The sequence below is a fragment of the Vigna umbellata genome, chromosome 5, assembly GCF_029865625.1.
Source record: "Vigna umbellata cultivar VRB3 chromosome 5, Vumbellata_1.0, whole genome shotgun sequence".
Lineage (NCBI taxonomy): Eukaryota > Viridiplantae > Streptophyta > Magnoliopsida > Fabales > Fabaceae > Vigna > Vigna umbellata.
The window spans coordinates 63,364,752-63,387,198 of record NC_142169.1 but is presented as its reverse complement, the minus strand read 5'-3'; the positions used below and the strand labels follow the sequence as shown (position 1 = coordinate 63,387,198).

The 22,447-nt window shown below is 29.4% G+C and overlaps 1 protein-coding gene and 1 long non-coding RNA gene across 7 annotated transcripts; one reads left to right on the top strand and one right to left on the bottom strand.

Moving 5' to 3' along the window:
- Nucleotides 1–10,239: 10,239 nt before the first annotated feature.
- On the top strand, nucleotides 10,240–13,372 carry LOC124825539 (peroxidase E5-like). The gene is made up of 4 exons (XM_047298173.2): nucleotides 10,240–10,596; nucleotides 11,844–12,035; nucleotides 12,291–12,456; nucleotides 12,566–13,372. The coding sequence occupies exons 1-4, from the start codon at nucleotides 10,375–10,377 to the stop codon at nucleotides 13,042–13,044; spliced, it is 1,059 nt and encodes a 352-aa protein (XP_047154129.1). The 5' UTR covers nucleotides 10,240–10,374; the 3' UTR covers nucleotides 13,045–13,372.
- On the bottom strand, nucleotides 11,841–21,013 carry LOC148198793 (uncharacterized). Of its 6 annotated transcripts, none has more exons than XR_015786814.1 (8): nucleotides 20,268–21,010; nucleotides 20,076–20,192; nucleotides 17,520–17,631; nucleotides 16,695–16,780; nucleotides 16,572–16,623; nucleotides 16,361–16,495; nucleotides 16,144–16,215; nucleotides 11,841–12,048 (listed from the first exon to the last, which is right to left on the bottom strand). It is a non-coding gene; the product is annotated as an uncharacterized LOC148198793 (long non-coding RNA). The 6 variants fall into 6 exon arrangements; XR_015786812.1 differs by lacking the exon at nucleotides 11,841–12,048 and adding an exon at nucleotides 12,956–13,096; XR_015786813.1 differs by lacking the exon at nucleotides 11,841–12,048 and adding an exon at nucleotides 12,965–13,102.
- Nucleotides 21,014–22,447: the final 1,434 nt, after the last annotated feature.

Genomic DNA, 22,447 nt, shown 5'->3' with positions numbered 1-22,447 from the left:
AATTTTTGATTTATATATTGATGTGAGGAAAATAGGTTGAAAATCATAAATTTTGTAAAGTTGAATTAAACTAAAAATTTATTTCTTAACCATTTCCTTAGTTTCATCAACAAGCTAGTTTAATACATTAAAAGCTTTGCTAACATTTTTTGACCTCAACACTTAGGTTTTTAATGTCCTCAAGATTTTTTGGTTTTTATATGTTCAACCTATATATATTTTTTATGTATGTGACACCGTGAAGCGTCACGAACTAAGGTCATGGAAGAAAGAGAAACAAATTTTGAAATCATAGAAAAAGACTTTGAATTTGTAAGTCATTTAAATAACAATATATACTAAATCATAGTTTTAAAGAAGTTCAAACGTTACAATTAAAAAAAAATGGAAGAGGTCAAGGCTCTTCGAATTTTGGAAGGATATATAGAAACAAGTTTCGGTACAGATAAGATATAAATCAACTTATATGATAGATTATAATATTACTTTTAAATAAAAAAAATTAAAATAATGAATTTTGAATTTTTTTTTTATATTTTTCATTTTTTTATTTTTATTTAAGGTGAAAAATATAATATTTTAAGCTAAAGTGAGTGTCTCGTATTTAATAAAGACAAGTGAAAATAACAATACATAAAAACAAAGTCGATAAATTTAATATCTTAATATTTTTAAGTTAAAAATAATGTTATAATTTTATATATATATATATAAATTTATTCACGATAAGATCCAAAAATAATTGTGAGGAAAATTCATCAATAAAAAGAAGGGAGGAAACAAAATATTCAAAGGGTATTGATTATATTGATTAACTTGAATTTAAATATATAATAAGGTTTGTTAGCATCATCTATAGTGGTAGTAAGGAAAGACTTTAATGTATGCACATCTCTTTTTATTTCTACAGCACAATAAATATACAAATGTAAATTAATTAAGAATCAAATTAAAAAAATGGGAGTAATAATTAATAATAAAATAATGCATATTAAATTAAATTTTAAAAACTAAAGAATATATTTAAAAATTTTAAAATTTAGAAATAAATAGATCAAATATTATTCTTAAAATATAATAAAAATTATTATTATATTGTTAAAGATGTTTGCACAGACAACACCAACTAATTAAATTATTAACTCAACAAATCCCACACTGCTTTCAAAGTACCACGTAGTTGACAAAACCTGTCTGTATCTGATGCCAAAAAGGCTTAGTTAAAGAAAAGAATACAATAATAATGTTAAAAATAATTTCACTTGTCGTTTCACTAATTTCCTTCTATATTTTATCCCATTTTTTAATACATTTCATGGAGAAATCTTAGCATCAACAGTCTTATTAAATACCATGTTGACCAAGACTTTATTTCGTAGTAATTAACAAGTATTAGTTAGAAAGTAGCACATTTTAATCATTTTTATTTTTATTTAATAGCTTTTTATTAACTTAAAAGTGGGACTTTATCAAATTCATATTATACTTGTATAATTTCAATTAATTAATAAGATAAAGAGAATATTAGGAAAAGTGTTAATAGTATTTCTATTATATTAATACTCTACTATACTCTGGACGAATTATTTTTCTCTATTAGCATAGTATTTGATATTCCATCTTACTCGGATCTTGTCTGTTGTGGTTACCATCACAAAAGAAATATGTATATATATAAATTCGAGATGTAAGAGAAAAACTGAAATTATGAAGAAATGTAATAATATATAACAATTAATACTCCTCTTCCAAATATTTATGACTTTATATATACATGCTTTAATTTGTATCGAAATGTTTGCTAACACCCATTTCTAATTTTCTTATACTCATAAAAACTTTTGCATATTAGGATTCCACGTACACTTATTATATTTATAAATATAATAAATATATCCTCTTAAAGAAACTTGATACCAATGATGGAGACCCTTTATGTTTGTGAATTGGAGAACTCTAAATTGAAGAAAGATATCGTTCAAACCCAAACGAAGCACAACCAAAAGAAGTTCTGTGAATGGTTGGGCGAATGATAGAGAGGGTGTCTGTGACTGAAAGACGAATCTAGAACGCCAATCATTTCAAGCTACTGTTCTCTTGTTCGAGGCACCGAAATAGGATTTTCTGTTTCGAAGAATGAAAGTTGTGAGAAAAAAATCCAAATTTTAGGGATTAAATATCAAGCAACTGATAGACAATCATATATCAGCTGGTAAGTAAATTGGTCATGAAATTATCGACGGTCTAGATGTCATCGATAATATTCCATCGAAAATTTTCATCTTTTTCTGTAGTATTATAATGTTAGAGAAAATCCTAAAAGAAACAAGTTTTACAATGATAAACGTTTTCTATAAATAAAGAATAAAATATTTCGTTTTTTATTTATTTATAACCTTTCTAGATATGATAATTGTTTTCCATTTATTTTAAAACTCATTTTATTACATTAATTGTTATGGCGAATGTATGAATTGGAAAATGTTGTGTATGTGTTTCTTCTTAAGTTTGTGAATTACATCCTAATATGATAACATTTTAGCTCATAAGTATGCATAAGGTACGTTTCGTACATCCTACATACTTTTTTTTTACGAATTATTTTCTTTTGTTGACTAAAAAAAGTTAATATTCATGGTTATACGACTATTTTTCCTTACATTAAGATGGACATAAATATGATGATGTCCGCCCTTAGGAGATTTTGAAGAAATTTTAGAATAATTTATGGTAATCCAATTAACGATCAAATGTCAAGCTTTAGATGACAAATTCTCCACTAAAAAAAGTCACATATATTTGGTATTTTTACAAAACTTTAATATATATATATATATATATATATATATATATATATATATATATATATATATATATATATATATATATATATATATATATATATATATATATGGGTTTGTTAACCTACGTAAGTTTTTTTTCTAGTTGGTACATTTTAGTAAAAGTGTATCAAGTTTTAGTAGACAAAAATATCCTCATATATTTTTTAAGGTTAAGGGTATTTGAATAATTTTCATTCTCAAAACTAAAAAAACAAGAAACCCTTAAACTCTTACTCACCTCTCTCTCTCATCCCTTCCCCTCAACCTTTTCTCTTTCATCCCTCTGACTCTACCCTTTTTCTATCATTCCTATAGTATCATCAACTGAAAAAAAAAAAATCAGAAACACTTACCTAATCCTAATTCATCTTCCTCACTTATCCAATTTGTTTCTCTCTCATCTTCATCCTCCCTCTCACCTACACACAGTAATTCATCTTCGTTCATTTGTTTTTCAGTTTAATAACAAAATAATTGATGATGTTGATTTTTTATTAGAGGGTTGTGTTATATCTTTTCCCTTGTAATTGTTATTAAATTTCATTTTTAAATTTTAGAATTAGTAGTTTATGTTAAGAGAGATTTGATATTTTGACTAAGTTGTCTGGATATATTTTCTATAAGAAAAAAACTATTATGTGGAAAGGGGATTCTGGAAGGGGTAAGTCATTATCCAGAAAATGCAATTTTGAAGTCAGCGCTTAAAAATAATTCTAAAAACATATTTTCTGTTGAAAGCAATATTTTGGAATATACTTTTCACCTTCATGCATATAACCACCGTCAAAACACATCAAAAAATGAAGCTCTTGGATCAGAAAATTACTTTCCAAAGTAAATCACATCATGTAAGTTTATTTTAAACAATTCACATCTCTAACTTTGGTCAATATAAGCATGATATTGTCATTCTGATTTATCATTTGATGCAGAAGTGAAATTAAGAAAAACAAAATGCACTGAATTTTAAAGTGAAATTTAAACTTAATAAATTTGTTACCATCAAGCTCATAGTTTAACTTTTACTCCTTTCATTTCTATGATTTTATCAAAATTATAATCATGATGTTGTCATTCTGATTTATCATTTGTCCTAGAAGTGAAATTAAGAAAAACAAAAACGCACTGAATTTCAAATTAGAATTTAAACTTAATAAATTTGTTACCATCACGCTCATAGTTTAAGTTCTACTCCTTTCATTTCTACGATTTTATCAAAATTGATATTAAGAAACTAAATTATGTTACTATTGTGTGTTGATGCTACCATCTTTTTGTCGGGAGTTTCTTGTTTTTCTTAGTTTTGAAATTACTGAAATTATTGTAGACTTTACTTTTTTACAATTTTAATAACAATGATATAACATCACCCTCCAATCAAAAATCAATATCAACATCATTAATTATTTTGTTATTAAAGTGGAAAACAAATATGAACGAATAGAGCAAGAGCAACAAATTGCGGTGTCTTGGGTTGTTGTATGTGGATGTGAGAGAGAAACAAATTAGATAAGTGAGGAAGGTGAATTATGGTTAAAATGTACCTTACTTTTGAAAGAGGGACAAAAACCAAAATCGTTTGATAGTATAGGGACAAAAACATATTTAACCCTTAAAAGTATTTAAGATTTTAATCTAAAATTAATTTTACTTTTATTGTTATTATTATTTTAAAAAAATTAATTTTATTTTTTCACATGAAATTGATTGAGTGTTGACAATATAATAAGATAATATTAATTTTTACATTATAATTATTTGGATTTTACACCTTATATTTATAATAAAATAATATTTATCTTTATTATTTTTTTTAACCAAAATACTTTTTTTTAAATTGTTTACACTTTTTTAATTTTTATACTTTAAAAATTTACTTTTTAATTTTTATATATTTATTTAACTTTTAATTAATATGAGATGTAGGTTTTATTTTATTAAAAATATAAAGAAAATTTTATTATATATTAAAAATATCCATTTAAATAGTAAAAAAGATATAAATATTATTTTATTAATAAGGTGGTAAACGTGAAAAAAAAATTATTTACTATAATTTTTCATTGGATGGTTTGTATTGATACACTAAATTTAGAATATTTTATTGAATAAATTATATTTATTTAGACCAAATGTAATGTATATAGAAATGACGAAAATAATCTCTATGTTCCTTTGATATATGTCCAAAAAATTGGTTTTTGTCAAAACTTCCTCATTTGAGTCAAGATATAATTAAAAATGATGAAAATATCTGTTATTTTGTTTGGCAAATAATGTACGTACATTTAACATTATTTCAAAATTGAATTTATCATCACCAAGTCTTATTTATATTTTTTGAGGTGACTTCCTAGTAATAACTTTTTTGAATTTGTTTTCCACTCAAATGATTTATTCCACTTAATTTATTCATTCAACTCATATATTCTCACTTGTATAGTCTTTCAAATTTTCTTTTCTCTTTAATTTTGATTTAAAGTCTAAAATATTAAAAATATAGACAAAATTACTTTTCATAGTTTAGGATTAGTTAACTTTAAAATATTTTTTAGTTTTTGGTCATATCAAAATATTCAAACCAAATGTATATTTGAAAACTCGTTTGTTGTCTTTTGATGATATTAAGATAATGAAATTAAATTATCTCAATTTTACATTTAATAAAAAAATTTATCTCACTTATATATTATAAATTAATTTTATCTATATAATTAATATAATATTTCTAAAGATTTTGAGATATATAAAAAATATAAAATATAATAATAAAGAGAGAGTCAATAGAAAATTTGTCACAAACCAAAATCTCAATTAAAAACACTCTATACTACATAAAAATAAAAATAAAAATGTATTATTTACAGAAAAGTCATACTTATTTATAATAGAAAAATATCATAACAAAATGAAAAAATAAATAAAATAATATCTAAAACTCAAATAACTTATTATCTATAATATTAGTTATTATGATAGGTAGTCATCACGGGCCTAAATGTCTGAAAGAAAATTTGAATAGAATATCATACATTCCTTTTATCTCATTGGGAAAACGCACAGTACCATCCCATCAGTAAGATGTCATTGGCCATGAGTTTTCGACTTTTGAAAATTTGAAAAAGAAAACAGTAAACATTGAGCCCAACAAAAAGTTTAAGTGTTGTTTGAATAATGCACATTGGTCCCAAAATATGTTATTCTTCATCACTTTTCTCTTTTACAGAACTTGAACAAATTCAAATAAGCAACGTAACTTTTTTGTAGAACTTTCCAGTTTAAAAATAAAAAATAATTTCGGATTGTAGACTCAAAATTGGAAATTGTAATTTTTAAATTAAAATGGGGTGCATACATTATATTTCATTTTTAGATTTCGTACTCTATAATGTAGTATCCAATAACTATATTCAAACACTTCATTAATCATGATTGTTATGAAATAGAAAAGACAAAGCAATCATTTTGAAACAAACAGGGTGCAGAAAGAAATGGTAGCACTACAAAAAGTATATTTTCATTCTTATGATTTGGTTTTCCTTTCCAGTTTCATGAGCTGTGTGATCCATTGCCAAATTACTATATATACAAACCAAAATATATATTTTTAAGGATAGAAACTAAAAAGTAACCATCCTTACCAATTATAGAGAATAGTAAAACATTTTAAAAGAAAATTTAATTTTAATTCACTTGGTTTATTCTAACCAATGTTTGCTGTTAGAAATATACAAGTGCGTATAAGTGAGTAAAAATAATAAGGAAAGTAATTCATAAAGATAAAAGACACGTAAATTTATTATTTTAAGGTTTTTTTATTGAGAGTTATATTGTATGACCGATTGGTCATTCTTTGACCAGATGCTCAACATTTTCAAACAAATACTAGGTGAGAGGATCCTTATTGGATGGTTACTCTAAAGAGTGAGTTAACGGTCAAACCTCTATTAGACATATAAATTACAAATCGAACACATTTATGGATAAAACACATTTATCAGCTTTTAGACTGTTATTAGGTCAATTTTAATTAAAAGTTCATTTTGAAAACTTATAAATGCAGAAGCAAAGTAAGGAGGTAGATGATTGGATTTATTGTAAATTTAAGACTTTACTGTATTAACCGATCGACCACGTAAATAAACTTGAACGTCAAAGTGTCGATAGGTATCCACTCGGATGACTTAAAGTTAGAATATTAAAGACTTAGGAGAACTTTACATTCAATTAGCTCTTTTCCCTCACTCCGGATGAATGTATTTTCCCATTTTTCTATAATAGAAACTTAAAACAACGTTGAGAAATTTGAAAAATGTGAATAAATATTTTGATTGTGATTTTTAACCACACGCTCGAAACAAAAGTGGTATCAAGATCTTATATGATTGATTCAAGTCTTATTATTATTATTATACCTTTCTTATAAATTTTTTTCTTTTATAGATCTAACCGTTTTAAGTTTGACTCTAAACTTCGTTTTAGAATTACCCACATCGTATAATCCCATTAAGAAAATGTCACAAATTGTAACTTAGATGGATTAGATGGAACGCATTTCTTGTCTGTTGATAATGGTCAACAATACTCTACAGTTGAATTGCAATTAACTTTGAATCAGATCCATACTTTAACTTTATTAGGGAGTCCACCAATAAATATTATATATATACTTTTCATGAAGAGTTTCATTTATTATAAATGTATTATTTCATTTAGTTAATAACACAGTGATGCTTGCAAATATAGAAATTCAAATATTTTATTTTCTAATATTAGGTCTTTTCGCTGTATTGTTTTATTCTTCATTCTCTAATGGATTTTACTTTATTTTATTCATCCTATCTCTCACAAATATTTTAATTCTTATATTGCTTTCCTTTTATTTTTTTTATCGAAATGATAAAGGTTAGTGGGCATATAAATGTAAGAACAAATTCATGAACTTGTGAGCCGTCGGGTTAGACTGTAGGATTTATGACGAGACAATAATATAAATCATAACAATGGACCATTCCATTCACTTCATATTTTTAAGGCAATTTGTTGTATAAAACTACCATTTTTGTGTGTTGTGTTATGGGTTACATATTTTATATATATGCCACTTTTGTCTTTACTCCTTTATACTCTTCAATTCATGCCAAAACAAAAATTCATCGTTTGAATTTTAATTTGATTAAAAAAGTTAAGCAAATGCAAACGAAATAGTATTTATAAGGGCATTCATATATTTTTTTTCTTGCTTCAAGAATTAAGAATGTTTTGTTTAGTTATAGAATATTTAGGTTCTACTTATTAATTTTCATATATTTATTGAGGAATTAAATTCAAAAGTCAGTTTAAAAACAAAAAGAATGATTATTTTTATCATGTTTATTAAATGCCTTTGTCAGAAATTTTGTACGTAATATTTAAATACGAAATCATGATCAAATCAGGCGTTCCATCGTAGAAAGATAATAATAATTACCATGGCAACTTGCATAGAATTTGGTAACTTTCAAAAGCCAACATGGCTTCGTAAGTTGACTCTTCAATGTGCACGTTTTTCTAAATACTTTGTTGAAGAACCGAGGGTGACTTCTGTCATTTCCCCTTCAAACTTTAAAATGTTTCCGTAACGTTTGTATATACAGCTGGCATAAATGTAGATAAAGAGATAAGGTTCTTTTATTACATCCAACGACTTAAACCAAAGTATATTATCAAAATAATTTATGTTTTTTCAAATTATAGATATTTTAATACTTCTTTATAAACATATTATATACGGATATTATATTACTTAGGTATTCATTATTAATAAAAATTAAAAAAAAATTAATTCATATTTTATTAAGTTAAATTTATTAAAAATCAAAATTATTTATATTTTTTCGAATTATATTTAATTTTAATTTATATTATATTTTATATATATTTTAATTTTATTTTGATTTTATTATAAAATTTTATTTTTAAATATTAATTAATATTTATAACTATTCAGAAGTATCTTCTAAATAAATATTCGGTGAATAATAGATGAAGTTATTTATTGTGAATCGAATATGTATATTATTCGACTCGTTATATTCTTAATCGAGATTTATTTTTTTTACAATATTAAAATAATTAATATTATGTTCATAATATTAATAAAAAATAAGTAATGCATACATTCCTATGAGGTAGCTTTTTACATTCATAAGTAAAAAATAAATAAACAGATTATTAGCGTGAATGATAAGGTTTACAGTTCAAACTTTCTGATTAAAATTAAAAAAAAAAAACTATTAAAGCCAGTCATCGAAATCTTTAAAAAGGAAAACATGAACTTAAAAATAGTGTTAGAGAGGGTGGGGTGGAATTAGTTTTAAATTAACTTAAAGGGCATTAAAGGCACTTCTTGATGGTGGCTAACACAAAGTAATGTTTGAAAAATGAAGAGTGACATGTGAAAATATGCCTTCTTGCTACCAAACAATATCTAAAGACTCAGACTTTATAGCTGTTTTAGTGAAAGCCACCACCCCTCAGATTTTTTCTGCTTTTTAAATGTCTAAAGTTCTATTCTTTACAAAAACAAAACACATCACGGATCGAGACACTTTTCTTTATATTCCCACACTTTTCAATTTTCTCCTTCTATATTTTCTGCTTGCTTTTCGATCAGATCCCCCACATCAAGAATCAAAACTTTTACTTAAATTGGTAACTATTATACTTTCCTATTTTTGACGATTAATCATTCACTTCTTTGTTTTTTTTAAGTATTCTAAAATATATATTTGTGTAAAAATTTGGTAGGTGAGCATTAAATATGGAAATATCGACACAATTTTTGTTTTACAAGAAGTTTACTTATGGGTAAGATAAAAGTAAATATTTTGTTTATATTTGACCTTTTAGCATTGTGAGAAGGTTAAAGTGTTGTATTTTATAACGTGTTCACCTAACGTGTTAATGGCGGCAATAATGAGTGCACCAAAAAGCAAGCAGCAGTTGAATAAATGATCATGGTGTGGCTAAAACATGGAAAAGATTAAGTGAATGATGAACAACATTGAAAACTCCAAAGACAAAAAACCACAACTTGTTAGAATTTGCAAACCATTGCTTACTTCAACACTACTCTGCAACACTTATGTTTTTGTTGAATAAAACTCCCACCATGCCATTTCCTAAAGTACTATAATTAACCAATGACGTAAATTTCAAGAGATTCTACATTTTACAGATTCCACAAAAACAAACCGTGGGCGTGCGGCCCACGTGTCAGCACCAGGACCACTGATTTTGTAATGGAAGAAAATAAGAACGTGCTGGCGATCAGCAATTGCGGACTTCATTTTATTTTAACATAAAAGTAAATAAGTAGGTAGGAAAGAGTAATACAGGGAAAGTTAAGAATGAGTGTTTCAAATATCAGCTAGCCGACGCCATGAATATCCACCATGGCCATTTGTTCCTATAAATAAAGGCTTCGTATCTGCCTAACTTGCACGCCGACAAACGCAGAGGTAAAGACAACAAGTTAAGGAAAGGAAAAATGAGGGGTTTTCATGGAACACTGACGGCTCTGTGTTGTGTAGTGGTTGTGCTTGGAGTGTTTCCACTCTCTCTAGATGCACAACTTGATCCTTCCTTTTACAGAGACACATGTCCTAGGGTTCACTCCATTGTTCGTGAAGTCGTCAGGAACGTTTCAAAGAAGGACCCTCGCATGCTCGCCAGTCTCATTAGACTTCACTTTCATGACTGCTTTGTTCAAGTACGCATGCACACATTCATACTTTCTCTCTTTTCTTTTCCTGCTTAACCTATCTTCTTTTCACCAGACATTTTTTTACATACTTTCTTTCTTCTTCTACACGTAAGTGTATTTGTGAAACACTTTTCATCGGACGTTAAGGTAAACATAGATTTTTTTGTGTGCGCCAAACCAAACTTCATATGGAAACTAAACAAATCGCTGAAGATTTGAGATAATACCATTTGCCTTCCGGCAGCTTCCATTCACCACTCCATATTTTAAGTAGAGCTTGCAAAACTTCTCACCGGCTCGATCCGGCCTGATCCATCACAGGTTGGTCACTTAGTGAGTTAACCTAACTCGGCTCATCGGGTTGGTGAGTTAGACGGGATGAGTCACTGTCTTACTTAATTATAAGTTTTTCTTAAACTAAAAAAAATTATAATTTCTTTTTAATTCAAATCCAAAACCATTCAAAATAATAAAAAAAATATCATACAATCCAAACATAATCCAAAAATAAACACGAGCAAATAAGTTTTTAATATTAATAACTTTTGTATCACTTGTCGATTTATTGAATAGATAAATTTATAATATTTTTTTCTTAAAACATTTTTTATCTCATTTACAATATAATAAAAAAATACTTACTAATAATATTAAAATATAATTAAATTAAATTAAGTGAGTTGGTGAATTAATCGATTCAATTTGTGTGAATCAGATTCTAAGTGAGTCGAATTAAAAACTAATCCGTCTAAATTTTTTTATTTTTTTCAAATCCAATCCTCATAATAAAACATATTAGATCGGGGTTGCAAGGGATCACTAATTTTAAGTATACAGTAAATAATGGCATCCACGAATTTTCTTTAATTTATGGCAGTACCAAGGGTCCCAGGCACCGGTGACCCTCATTAATTCTAACCTCCCTCTTTCTTCGCTATTCAACCTGATCTCATTTTAGCTCTATCATTTTTAACTATACTATGTTTGATTCGCATCCACTTGTGATGTTATATTATATATAAAATATAAGTCTGATGAAAAATACGATGTAATTAAAAATATTCCACCCATTTTTTTCTTCTATCTTTACTGCGGAAAGATATTATTATTATTATAAGAATAGCACTTTCACTGTACATTATTTTTTGTCCTCTCGGTCGATCATTTACCGTTATTACTATTTTGTACAATAAACAAGTGAAAAGATAAACTCATATTATCATCTGATGAACCAAGAACGTTGTGGCATGCAGGGATGTGATGCCTCGGTTTTATTGAACAACACTGCTACAATAGTGAGTGAGCAGCAGGCTCTGCCAAACAACAACTCCTTAAGAGGTTTGGATGTTGTGAACGATATCAAGACAGCAGTGGAAAATGCTTGCCCCGGCGTGGTTTCTTGTGCAGACATTCTTACCCTTGCATCTGAAATATCTTCAGTTCTGGTATACATAAATGCTGTTTCCAATTTATTTTACTTGTGTTTGAGTATCAAATATATGTTTGACCAAATTCATATAGAATGAAATATTTAATCTTACACTCGAGTACAAAACATGATTTCTTGTAAATCATGATTATGCAGAGATCTTTCAGAAAAGCATATTTATGTTGATCATGAATATAGTAACTCAAAAGTGTATGAAGTCCGTGATGTTCATTTAATTAAGAGTTATGCTAAAACGAGTTTGTGAATATAGGGAGGTGGTCCTGACTGGAAAGTTCCATTGGGAAGAAGAGATAGTTTAACAGCAAACAGAACGCTTGCCAATGAAAACCTTCCAGCTCCTTTCTTCAACCTCACCCTACTGAAAGCTGCATTTGCTAAACAAGGCCTTGACACTACTGATCTAGTTGCACTATCAGGTAATGAAATTTATCCTGCGTTGAAACAATCAGAAACAATAACAAATGGGAAATTCACCATCTTCTGATACAACACATGATCGATTAGTATATACATGATTCATTTCAGGTGCTCATACATTTGGCAGAGCTCACTGTTCTTTCATTCTTGACCGATTGTACAACTTCAGTGGTACTGGAAGACCCGACCCAACTCTGGACACAACTTATTTACAACAATTACGGTCACAGTGCCCCCAAGGTGGACCTAACAACCTTGTAAATTTTGATCCAACTACTCCTGACAAAATCGACAAGGCCTACTACTCCAATCTTGTGGTTAAAAAGGGTTTGCTTCAGAGTGATCAAGAGTTGTTCTCAACGCCCGGCGCTGATACCATTCCCATCGTCACCAGGTTCAATAGCGATCAAAAGGTTTTCTTTGACGCATTTGAGGCTTCGATGATTAAGATGGGTAATATTCGTGTGCTCACTGGGAAGCAGGGAGAAATCAGAAAGCACTGTAATTTTGTTAACAAGAAATCTGTTGAACTTGATACTGTGGTCTCTGAGGAATCTTCTGCAGAGGGTCTGGTTAGCTCTTTCTAAATGATTTGAGGCCATCAATAAACTAGTTTTTAGCCACACTCATGCCATGTGCCTGCCACTTGTTATGTTGATGTGTGTTAGATTTTCTTTGTTGTAGTTTGAATCGTGTATTTTAGTTTTGGAAAGAGATCCTGAAGAAGCTGAAGCTAAAATATGATCTATCATTCTTATACAATTCGAGGATAGAAGTTGAGCCGAACATTTAAACTATAATTGACCGTTGTTTGTATTTATTGGCTTTCCATCTGGCCAATGGATCAACTTGCCATTTGAAGAATGATAGTTTAAATGAAATCTTCAGAAGAGGACCCACTCTTTCTTGTTCTTACACATGCGAAATGATATAGATCTATGGTTTTGAATTTTCTCGAAAAAAGAAAAAAAAAACATTTCACGTTTAATTCAAACTATTTTCTTAACCATTCATTTCAATGTCTTAAACATGTAATAATATTAGTTTTAAATATGTGTTTGATCTATTTAAAGTAAGGAAACACGAATCTTTTGTTATATGTTACTATTATAAGTATTCTAAATGATCCAAGATTATCTTTAATAAATTATTTCGAACTTTAGAGTAGGATTAAAAGTAAGCACAGAATAGGATTAAAAGTAAGGAGGGAAAAGTTCATGCAAAAAAAAAATTGGAAAGTCCATACACAACCCATGACTGCCCGAACACTGTGTTAGATCTTGGCTTACTTTAATGCAACACTTATGTTTTTTAATTCCTAATTATAAACTAAATTTGATGCCATACTCCATCATTCCACCAAGCCATGTTACTATAAATGTTAAGATAAGATACTTTTGAATTTACAAATAAATTCTCCTTCTGTCACCTAAGCACCAGCATCTCATGTGATAAATACTCCGTCCTTTTTAAGTATGTTTATTTTTTTTCTAGAAAAAAAAACTAATGAATATTTATACCTAATATTTTTTATAAAAAAATTTATTTTACGGGTTTCATATTTACATTATAATATATATATATATATGGGGTTTGCTAACGCGCGTACGCCTGTTTTTCAGTTGGTACATTTTAGCAATGTGTACCGGGTTTTAGTAGACAAAAATATCCTTATATACCATGGATTCTAAGTTTTAAGGTTAAGGGTATTTTAATAATTTTCATTCTTAAAACTAAAAAAAAAAAAAAAAGAAACCCCCCAAACCCTATTCACCTCTCTCATTCCTCTCAACCCTTTCTCTTTCATCTTTCTCACTCCAATATTTTCTCTGTCATCCCTACTGTAGTCCCAATTGAAAAAAATCAGAAACACCCTACTGTAGCCCTAATTGAAAAAAACACTTGCCCTTAAACAATCTTACAAAAAAATGATTTTATAATGAGTTTTGATCTTATAATTTTTGTCTCATCTAATTTTATCCAATTTTCAGAAGCATAAAGGAATTGGTAATTGACCTGGAAAACATCAGAAATACTTGTTGTTAAACAATTTCTTACAAAAAATGATTTTATAATGAGTTTTTATTTTATAATTTTTGTCTTATATAATTTTATCTAATTTTCACAAGCATAATGACATTAGAGGAATTGGTAATTGGCCTGGAAAAAACCGGAAACACTCGTTGTTAAACAATTTCTTACAAAAAATGACTTTATAATGAGTTTTCATTTTATAATTTTTGTCGTATATAATTTTATCTAATTTTCACAAGCATAATGACATTCGAAAGAATTGGTAATTGGCCTGGAGGGTTTTTTTAGAGATGATGATTCAACATCTGCAGATGATGAAATTAGAGAAATTAGTGAAGATGGTGAAATTGAAGAGATCTTGAATGAACCTTTGCCTGAAGGTGAATATGTGTCAATGACTCAACTCTTTACAAAGGCAAATTGTTTAAAGGCAAGTGTTTCTGATTTTTTCAATTGGGGCTACAGTAGGTATGACAGAGAAAAGGTTGGAGTGAGAGAGATGAAAGAGAAAGGATTGAGAGGAATGAGAGAGGTGAGTAAGGGTTTGGGTTTTTTTTTTTTTTTTAAGTTTTGAGAATGAAAATTATTAAAATACCCTTAACCTTACTACAAGAAAAATCACAGTTACATACGGTCAAAATCCGTATATAACCTCCAAAATCCGTATATAAAATGATATTACATACGGATTATATACGGACAAAAATCCGTATATAAAAGAAGCGTAGCTAAGTTATATACGGATATATCCGTATATAATTTACATATGGAAAAATCCATATATAATTTATATACGGAAAATCCGTATATAAAATCCGTATATAATTATATACGGAAAATCCGTATATAAAATCTGTATATAATTATATACGGAAAATCCGTATATAAAATCTGTATATAATTATATACGGAAAAATCCGTATATAAAATCTGTATATAATTATATACGGAAAAATCCGTATATAATTTATGATTTTATAAAAAAAAAAATAGTTGATTCTGCATCTGCATTTAATAGTTATGAGTTTCTGATAAAAGTCAACATAACTAACAAATTGCCAAAAATCATCTAATATAGATAAACATTTACAACTATTTAATAAAAGATATAATTCACTGAAAACTTTCAACATTTATCAAAAATAAGACATAGGTTTCGAAAACTTATCTTAGCTTATATAACGTAATAAATGTAATATATATAACAATATATCAATCAAGACTAACATCCCATACAATAAATATATATGCCCTGCATCCACACTATACAAATATATATTAAACAAGATTTTAACCAACTAATACAATAAAATATTTATGTAGCATTTGAATCAACACAACAAACAATTTTCTGCAGCATTTTTATATCCAAATATCAAATAATTTCCTGCAACATTTTTATCAAAACAGCAAAGAATTTTCAGCAGATTTTTTCTTATTTTCTTTTCTTAAGAGTTTTTATCTAAAATATTATGAAAAAGAAGTCAACTAATATTTCAAATGCTGAATTTTTATAAGGTGCAAATATCGAATAGAACACAATTTCCTTAAGAAAAGTTATGCAAAAATGAGCATGAATTGAACCTTAAGTAAAAACAGAAAACAAATAACCAAAGGAAGTTCTTCTGCTAATGTATGACTTTTCATAGTACCTCTTCATTTAAGCGTTCTGTAACATTCTTCTTGGAAGATAAGGAAGAACCTTTTCCCTTGTCCTCGTCAATCTTTCAAAAGAAAACATGTAATTAGACAATAGCCTTAGTTACATATGATATGATAGTTGATGCAACAACAGCACAGTTCAATGCTTGCTCAAATAGTAGTTATGAGTATGGGATGTGAAAGTAATTTTATAAGGCGGAGAGTGACCTTATTTGGGGGAACTATATAAGAAATTGTATATGAAGCAGGGTGCTTTTCAGGATTTGTTTTTTCTCCCTGACCAGCAAATTATAGATTCCCATATGAAATTGTCCCTAGCAATACAGATCCGGGTGGAGAATTCTGCAGAAATTTTACAAACACCGTTATATACTGTCAATAGCAATATCTGAAATGTTGACAGGGGATAACAATGTACCTTGGGAAGTTTTTCTTTTTGTGGTGGACCAATATACAGCCCTTCTTTTATACTGCCAATAAGCAAAAGTCAACACAATTACACGAAGAAATTTAAACCAAGGCTACAAACCTACTCACATACCCTGGAACTAGTGATGAGGACTTAAAGGAACCATTCCCCATCAGTGGGCCATCAGGTTGAGAGAAAAAGCTTAACCGAATTACATCCTAAAACAATCAAAACATAAAAAGAAAATCAGTCAACAGATAGAAAGAATACTTAATCTAAAGTCTAGTGGTCCACATGGAATTATTTACGGCTAGACAGCAGAAGCACTCTTTGATAAAGGCATCTACAAAAAAATTATTTTCAAACACAAGTGTCAAACATTTGGAGAATTATAAAACTTCGAGAATCCAGGCAAAAGCTTCTTTAATTTGGGCACGTCTAACCCAACACATCATCTGATTTGTGTAAGACAGCTGCCACGTGATTTGATAAAATACCATCTAGTAATATTTTCAAAACATTACCTGCATTGCATTAAATTTTCAGAAACTTAAAATCTAAATGTAAAAGCACGAGTCCATAGAGACAATGGTGATTAATATTCTACAGACTAGAGCATAGATGCATCATCCTTAGACATAATATATTTGAATAACTTGAAAATCAATTACTGTTGGTAACTAGTGAAAAATAATGACATAATGGTTTTTAATTTGTTTTTTGGAAGTAATAGAGCTCAATAGTAATTCTCTTAGATCTAAAATGAGAGTAGGATCAACCTAAAGCCAACAGGAGTAGATATTATTAGCAGCTGATGATGATGCTGGAGTAATACACTTAAGGCACATTAGTTAAAACAATAATGAGATGCACTTAAGGCACATTAGTTAAAACAATAATAAGATGCACTTAAGGCACATTAGTTAAAACAGAATTGTTGGTAAACGTAAAACTTACATCTTCTAATTTTGAGTTCAAGTCATTAACTTTTTTCTCTAACAAACACTCGAGTTTTCGTGTTCCCTTTCTACTTGTTTTGTGTTTCTAGTTCCCCTTTAAGCTTGTCCACCTGCATAAAGAATTTCTGAGTCTGCACTATAGAATAATGATCATAAAAGACACATCTACTGGTTGATTTATAAGTAACCTGCTTCTGTAGAAAAACCTTGGCTCAGTTTGTGACAGCCGAATTTTCACTAGAGTTAATTAAATAATCATAGTTTTTTTTTAACTGGGAATGTTAAGAAAAATTAATCACATTGTTTTGTATAAATCCTCATATATGAATTTTGTGAGATAAAGGACAGAACTAGCACCAATTGATCAATGAATATAAACATAGTATCAGTTTTAAGTTGGAACAATACATAACACTATTTCAGAATTAAAATGATTTTTTTTTCTAGAAAGAGAATAATATGACCTGCCATGAATCATGGGCTCCATTTACAAAGAAAGATAAGTAAAAAGATGACAAATAAGCTTACACATTGATAAAATAACCAGCATCTGCAAGGCATTTCACTTAGTTGTTCTAGGTAGTAGTGATTTGAATCGATCACAATTTAAAATTGCAGCCAACTCTCCAGCACAGAACATCCAGAGATAATTGCCTAAAGTTACAAGTTTCAACTAGTGAATTAAAAATTATTCAAGATGAAGACAAAAGTATGTAACCATCAATGTCCCATACATTTTGAGCACTTTTCATTCCTTTTGCTAAACTTCTGTTTCTTTTCTGTGTTTCCTTTCTTTTTCTTATATAATTGCTTTTTTTTTTCTCTTATCAAAATATTATTGTAGAATTATGATTTGTGTTCGGTTCATCTCCTAAATATTTAAATAGATCCACAAAGTGCAAGTGTATGTGATGAGAAAGCCTACACATTTTAATATGATTTTTCTGATATTTCTGACTTCAACTTTGTTGCCCCGTTACATGTCATTGCCATTATCTTACTTTCACCTCTTCCAAAGTAATTATAATATTCAATTATTTATTTTATGTAATCACATAATATTTTTATGTATTAGATAAATATTAAATGGTTTAGTATGTTAGTTTAATTATTTGATTAGTATGTTAGCTATATTTAACTTGGATTCTTTTGTATACATATTATAAATAAATTATTCTGAACTTTGGATGTTTAGACCACATTTCTTGACCATTACCATAAAAACCTATGAAAAAGAGAATTGTTTGCTGTTGATGAAATTCATTGTACAAACAATATCTAGAACATACATCATATTCAAAAGTTAACAGCATGTTTCTATTTACTTCATTGAGTTTTTATACATCACATAATTCAAAAATTATAACCATAATAATAATAATAATAATATGACTTGCTTCTCTATTTTGATATCTAAAATCTTGAAACCTGCTAAAGAAGTACATGTGTCGGTATATACTCTCTAATTTCCTATCCCCAAACAAAAGTTTCTTTTATTTTCCCTACTTGAGTTTATCTTTTACAATTAAGATTTGCTACAATCATATATATCATCTTCATGTCATTATCAAATGTGAAACAATATCAAATGCATACCTGTTAAGAAAGATGGAATTATAAGGCCAGTTGTTTGAACTTATTTTGAAGAATTAGCGGTTTTTTAATTAACAGATGTTTCAATAAAATATAAATAAAAACTGAAAAGGAAACAAAAATAGTTTTAGAGCTTTTCTTTTTTCACTCTCAATATTCCTGAAAAAAATTTCAATAAAAGATGTATCACAGAATCACTAAGCAAAGAAGCACTTACAAAGAAATCAATATCTCTGCATTGATATTAGCAAACAAAGCCTATAATTGTTCATCCTTCTAACATTTTAATAACAATATCTCTGCATGTCTAAAACCTTAGCAACATAAATTTAATACCAATCTCATCCAAATGGAAATGAAAATCATTTGGATAAAGTAATCAAACCTCACACTTTCACTTATATTCTAATTTGTGCACTTCACTTCAATATTCCTTCCAATTCAAACAAAACTTTCTCCAACATATCAGACTTCACAGGATTCACAATACTAATTTACTATAATAGGTAATAGGTATAGGTAATCTAAATACATATAAAAGAAAGTTGGCTCACTCTTCCCTGAGAATATTCTGACACACGCACACCTAAATTCTGAGTCTCTATGTTCATTTTCGTGCTATCAAAAGAGTAGATGTAGCTACAGAGACAAATATTGCTCTTTACCGTGTGCATAGAGGGTAACAGTGGGATTTTCTAGTGTAAAGTCAAACACATTCTTTGAAGGTGTGACACAAGGACAAGCAAAAACACACAAGTCACAGCGGTCCTTCTAGGACATCAGTAAAACGAAGCAAAAACACACAAGACACAAGGTGGCATTGTATTATCCTCTTTAGTGAGAGTCTTCCTTATAAAAATAACTTCATTATTGTATAGCCTAGAGAGACCTTTACACACTTATTTTGGAAATACTTTGTGTACTTCAAATGATATAATGAAGAATCAAGAATACTAATCACCTTACGAAAAACTTCAGTCACTGGGCCATCGTTTTCTGATGCAGTCAGCTCCTCTTTAACCTTTTCTAATCCCCTGATGATTGCTTGCATTTCCTCTGCTAATGACTTCAATTGTATCTACAAGATCATGGATTTATGATCACTATTCATTGCAATCACGTTAACTAATAGTAACAGTTATCCAGTACAAACATCATTTTCTTTTCCTTAAAAGTGCAAATATCCAGTTTCTTAGGGTCACGCTTTTCTTCATACTCAGCTGAAATTTCGTACACTTCTTGAACCTGCACAAAAACATTTACATAAATGTCGAAGAGAAGAGAAAGAACATAAATTCCGGAATATTTTCTGATAAATCACTATAGCCTTCTCCATCGAATCCACCGATTACATCCTCATTTTTGCACCATTTCACCGATTCAGCCGTTGAATCTTCCTTTTCCACCGAACACGCGACCTAAATCGCATTTCTCACCGAACAATCTTCCTATTTTTCACTCCTCTCCGAACCCTTCCCGCTCCTGGAGTATTATCACGAACCTAGGGTGGATGAAGGTACTCTCTCAGCGTCGAACTACGACTCCGAAACGAACGATGAAGGTGATTGCTTCATCAACGAAGGACAACGACATTGCTGCGTTATTATGCGACGACAGTTCGAGAAAGAAAGGGGGAAGAAGCAAGGGTTCGAGAGAGGGACAGCGACAGTGAAGAGGGCTCGGGAGAGGGACAGCGAGGCGAATAGGGCTTGAGAGAGGGACAATGAGAGCAAAGAGGGCTTCAGAGAGAGATGTGAAATCGCGAGGGTTTGAGAGAGAGATCAAATAGGGTTCGAGGGATAGAGAGAAGATCGAGGGTTTTGAGAAGAATAGGGTTCGAGGGAGAGAGAAAAGCTAGAGGGTTCTGAGAAGAATAGGCTTTGAGGTTTGCTTAAGGTTGGCTTCATTTGAATCAGAATTTTTTTAAGTAAATTATTTTCCCAATCCGTATGTAAAATTGGTAGCTAAAACGTGGACAGAGTTACGTACAAATAATTGGAGGTATATACGGATCTATCCTTAGATAACTTTCCCACCATCACGTGCCAACGTTATATACGACTTTTATATACGGATTTGTCGTATGTAAAAATCCGTATATAATATCCGTATATAATTTTCTTTTTAAAATCCGTATATAATATCCGTATGTAATATATATATTATATACGGATTATAATCCGTATATAATAATCCGTATGTAATAGCCATATTTCTTGTATCTAACAGCAAGCCAAACACTTGCAAATCAAAACCTTCCTGCTCCTTTCTTCAATCTCACTCAACTTAAACAAGCCTTTGCTGCTCAAGGTCTCAGTACTACTAATCTAGTTGCATAGTTGCACTCTCTGTTAACAAAAATGTTCCCCAATTAAATAATATATATATATATATATATATATATATATATATTTGCAAAAATTATGTTAAAACATTGCGACACTCCTCTAGATTCATGTGTGTTATGTGTATTAATTTTAGGTGCTCGTACATTTGGTGAATCTCATTGTTCTTTCTTTAGTGGTTGATTGTACAATTTCAGTGGTACTCAGAAACACGACTTACTTAAGGTTGTGTTCACTTGAGGAGAAAGAACTATTCAAGCGTGTTTAAGGGCGATGAAATGCGAAAAAATGCATGTTCACTTTAGCCGAAATGCGAGGAATGAAATGTGCAGATTTGCGGGATTGGAGAATTTTTCATTACCCGTTGGAGTGCAAAGATTTGAAGGGATTTACCATCTAATCTCTAATTTACCCTTGCACATTGTATAATTCCAACTCCTAAAGCTGACATAATAATCAATTTTAAGATGATGGTTGAAGATGAGTTCAAAGCTAAAGAAGAGGAAGAACAATGGAGGTGTATTCGGTTACCTTTCACCCGTATTCGGTTCTAGGAGTGTGAATAATTTTTGAAGAACCTGTATTCGGTTCCCAGTGGGTGATATTCGGTTCACATACTTCTTAACGAGCTTCGTATTCGGTTGCATGTGCGATCTGGAGCAAAGAGGAAGGAGAAAAGTGGTTCCCCTGCAAGCAGTCCAAAACAGAAAGAGAAAAGAGAAGGGTATCTCGCTTTCTACCCCGCGACCTCCCTAGAACGGAGAAGGAGAGAAATAGCTCATCGCCGACGCGACAAAAAGACTCGAACACTGGGTTTGTCCATGAAGAAAAAGAGATTGCACGAACCAAAGAGAAAGGGAAAGAATTTTCCCCCTGCGCGCTGCAAGACTCCCATTGCTGGAGTTCTTAGTTGGAGAAGAAGAAAGGTGCTACCCTAGCTACCTTTTCGTGTGAGATAAAGAGAAAGGGAGTGAAGAAGCTTCACCAA

What these genes read in the sequence shown, in the direction of transcription:
- LOC124825539 (XM_047298173.2), top strand. Translation starts at nt 10,375, where the DNA reads ATGAGGGGTTTTCATGGAACACTGACGGCTCTGTGTTGTGTAGTGGTT. An exon ending in TTCATGACTGCTTTGTTCAA is followed by an intron (nt 10,597 to 11,843) that starts GTACGCATGCAC and finishes TGTGGCATGCAG; the next exon opens with GGATGTGATGCCTCGGTTTT. An exon ending in TGATCTAGTTGCACTATCAG is followed by an intron (nt 12,457 to 12,565) that starts GTAATGAAATTT and finishes GATTCATTTCAG; the next exon opens with GTGCTCATACATTTGGCAGA.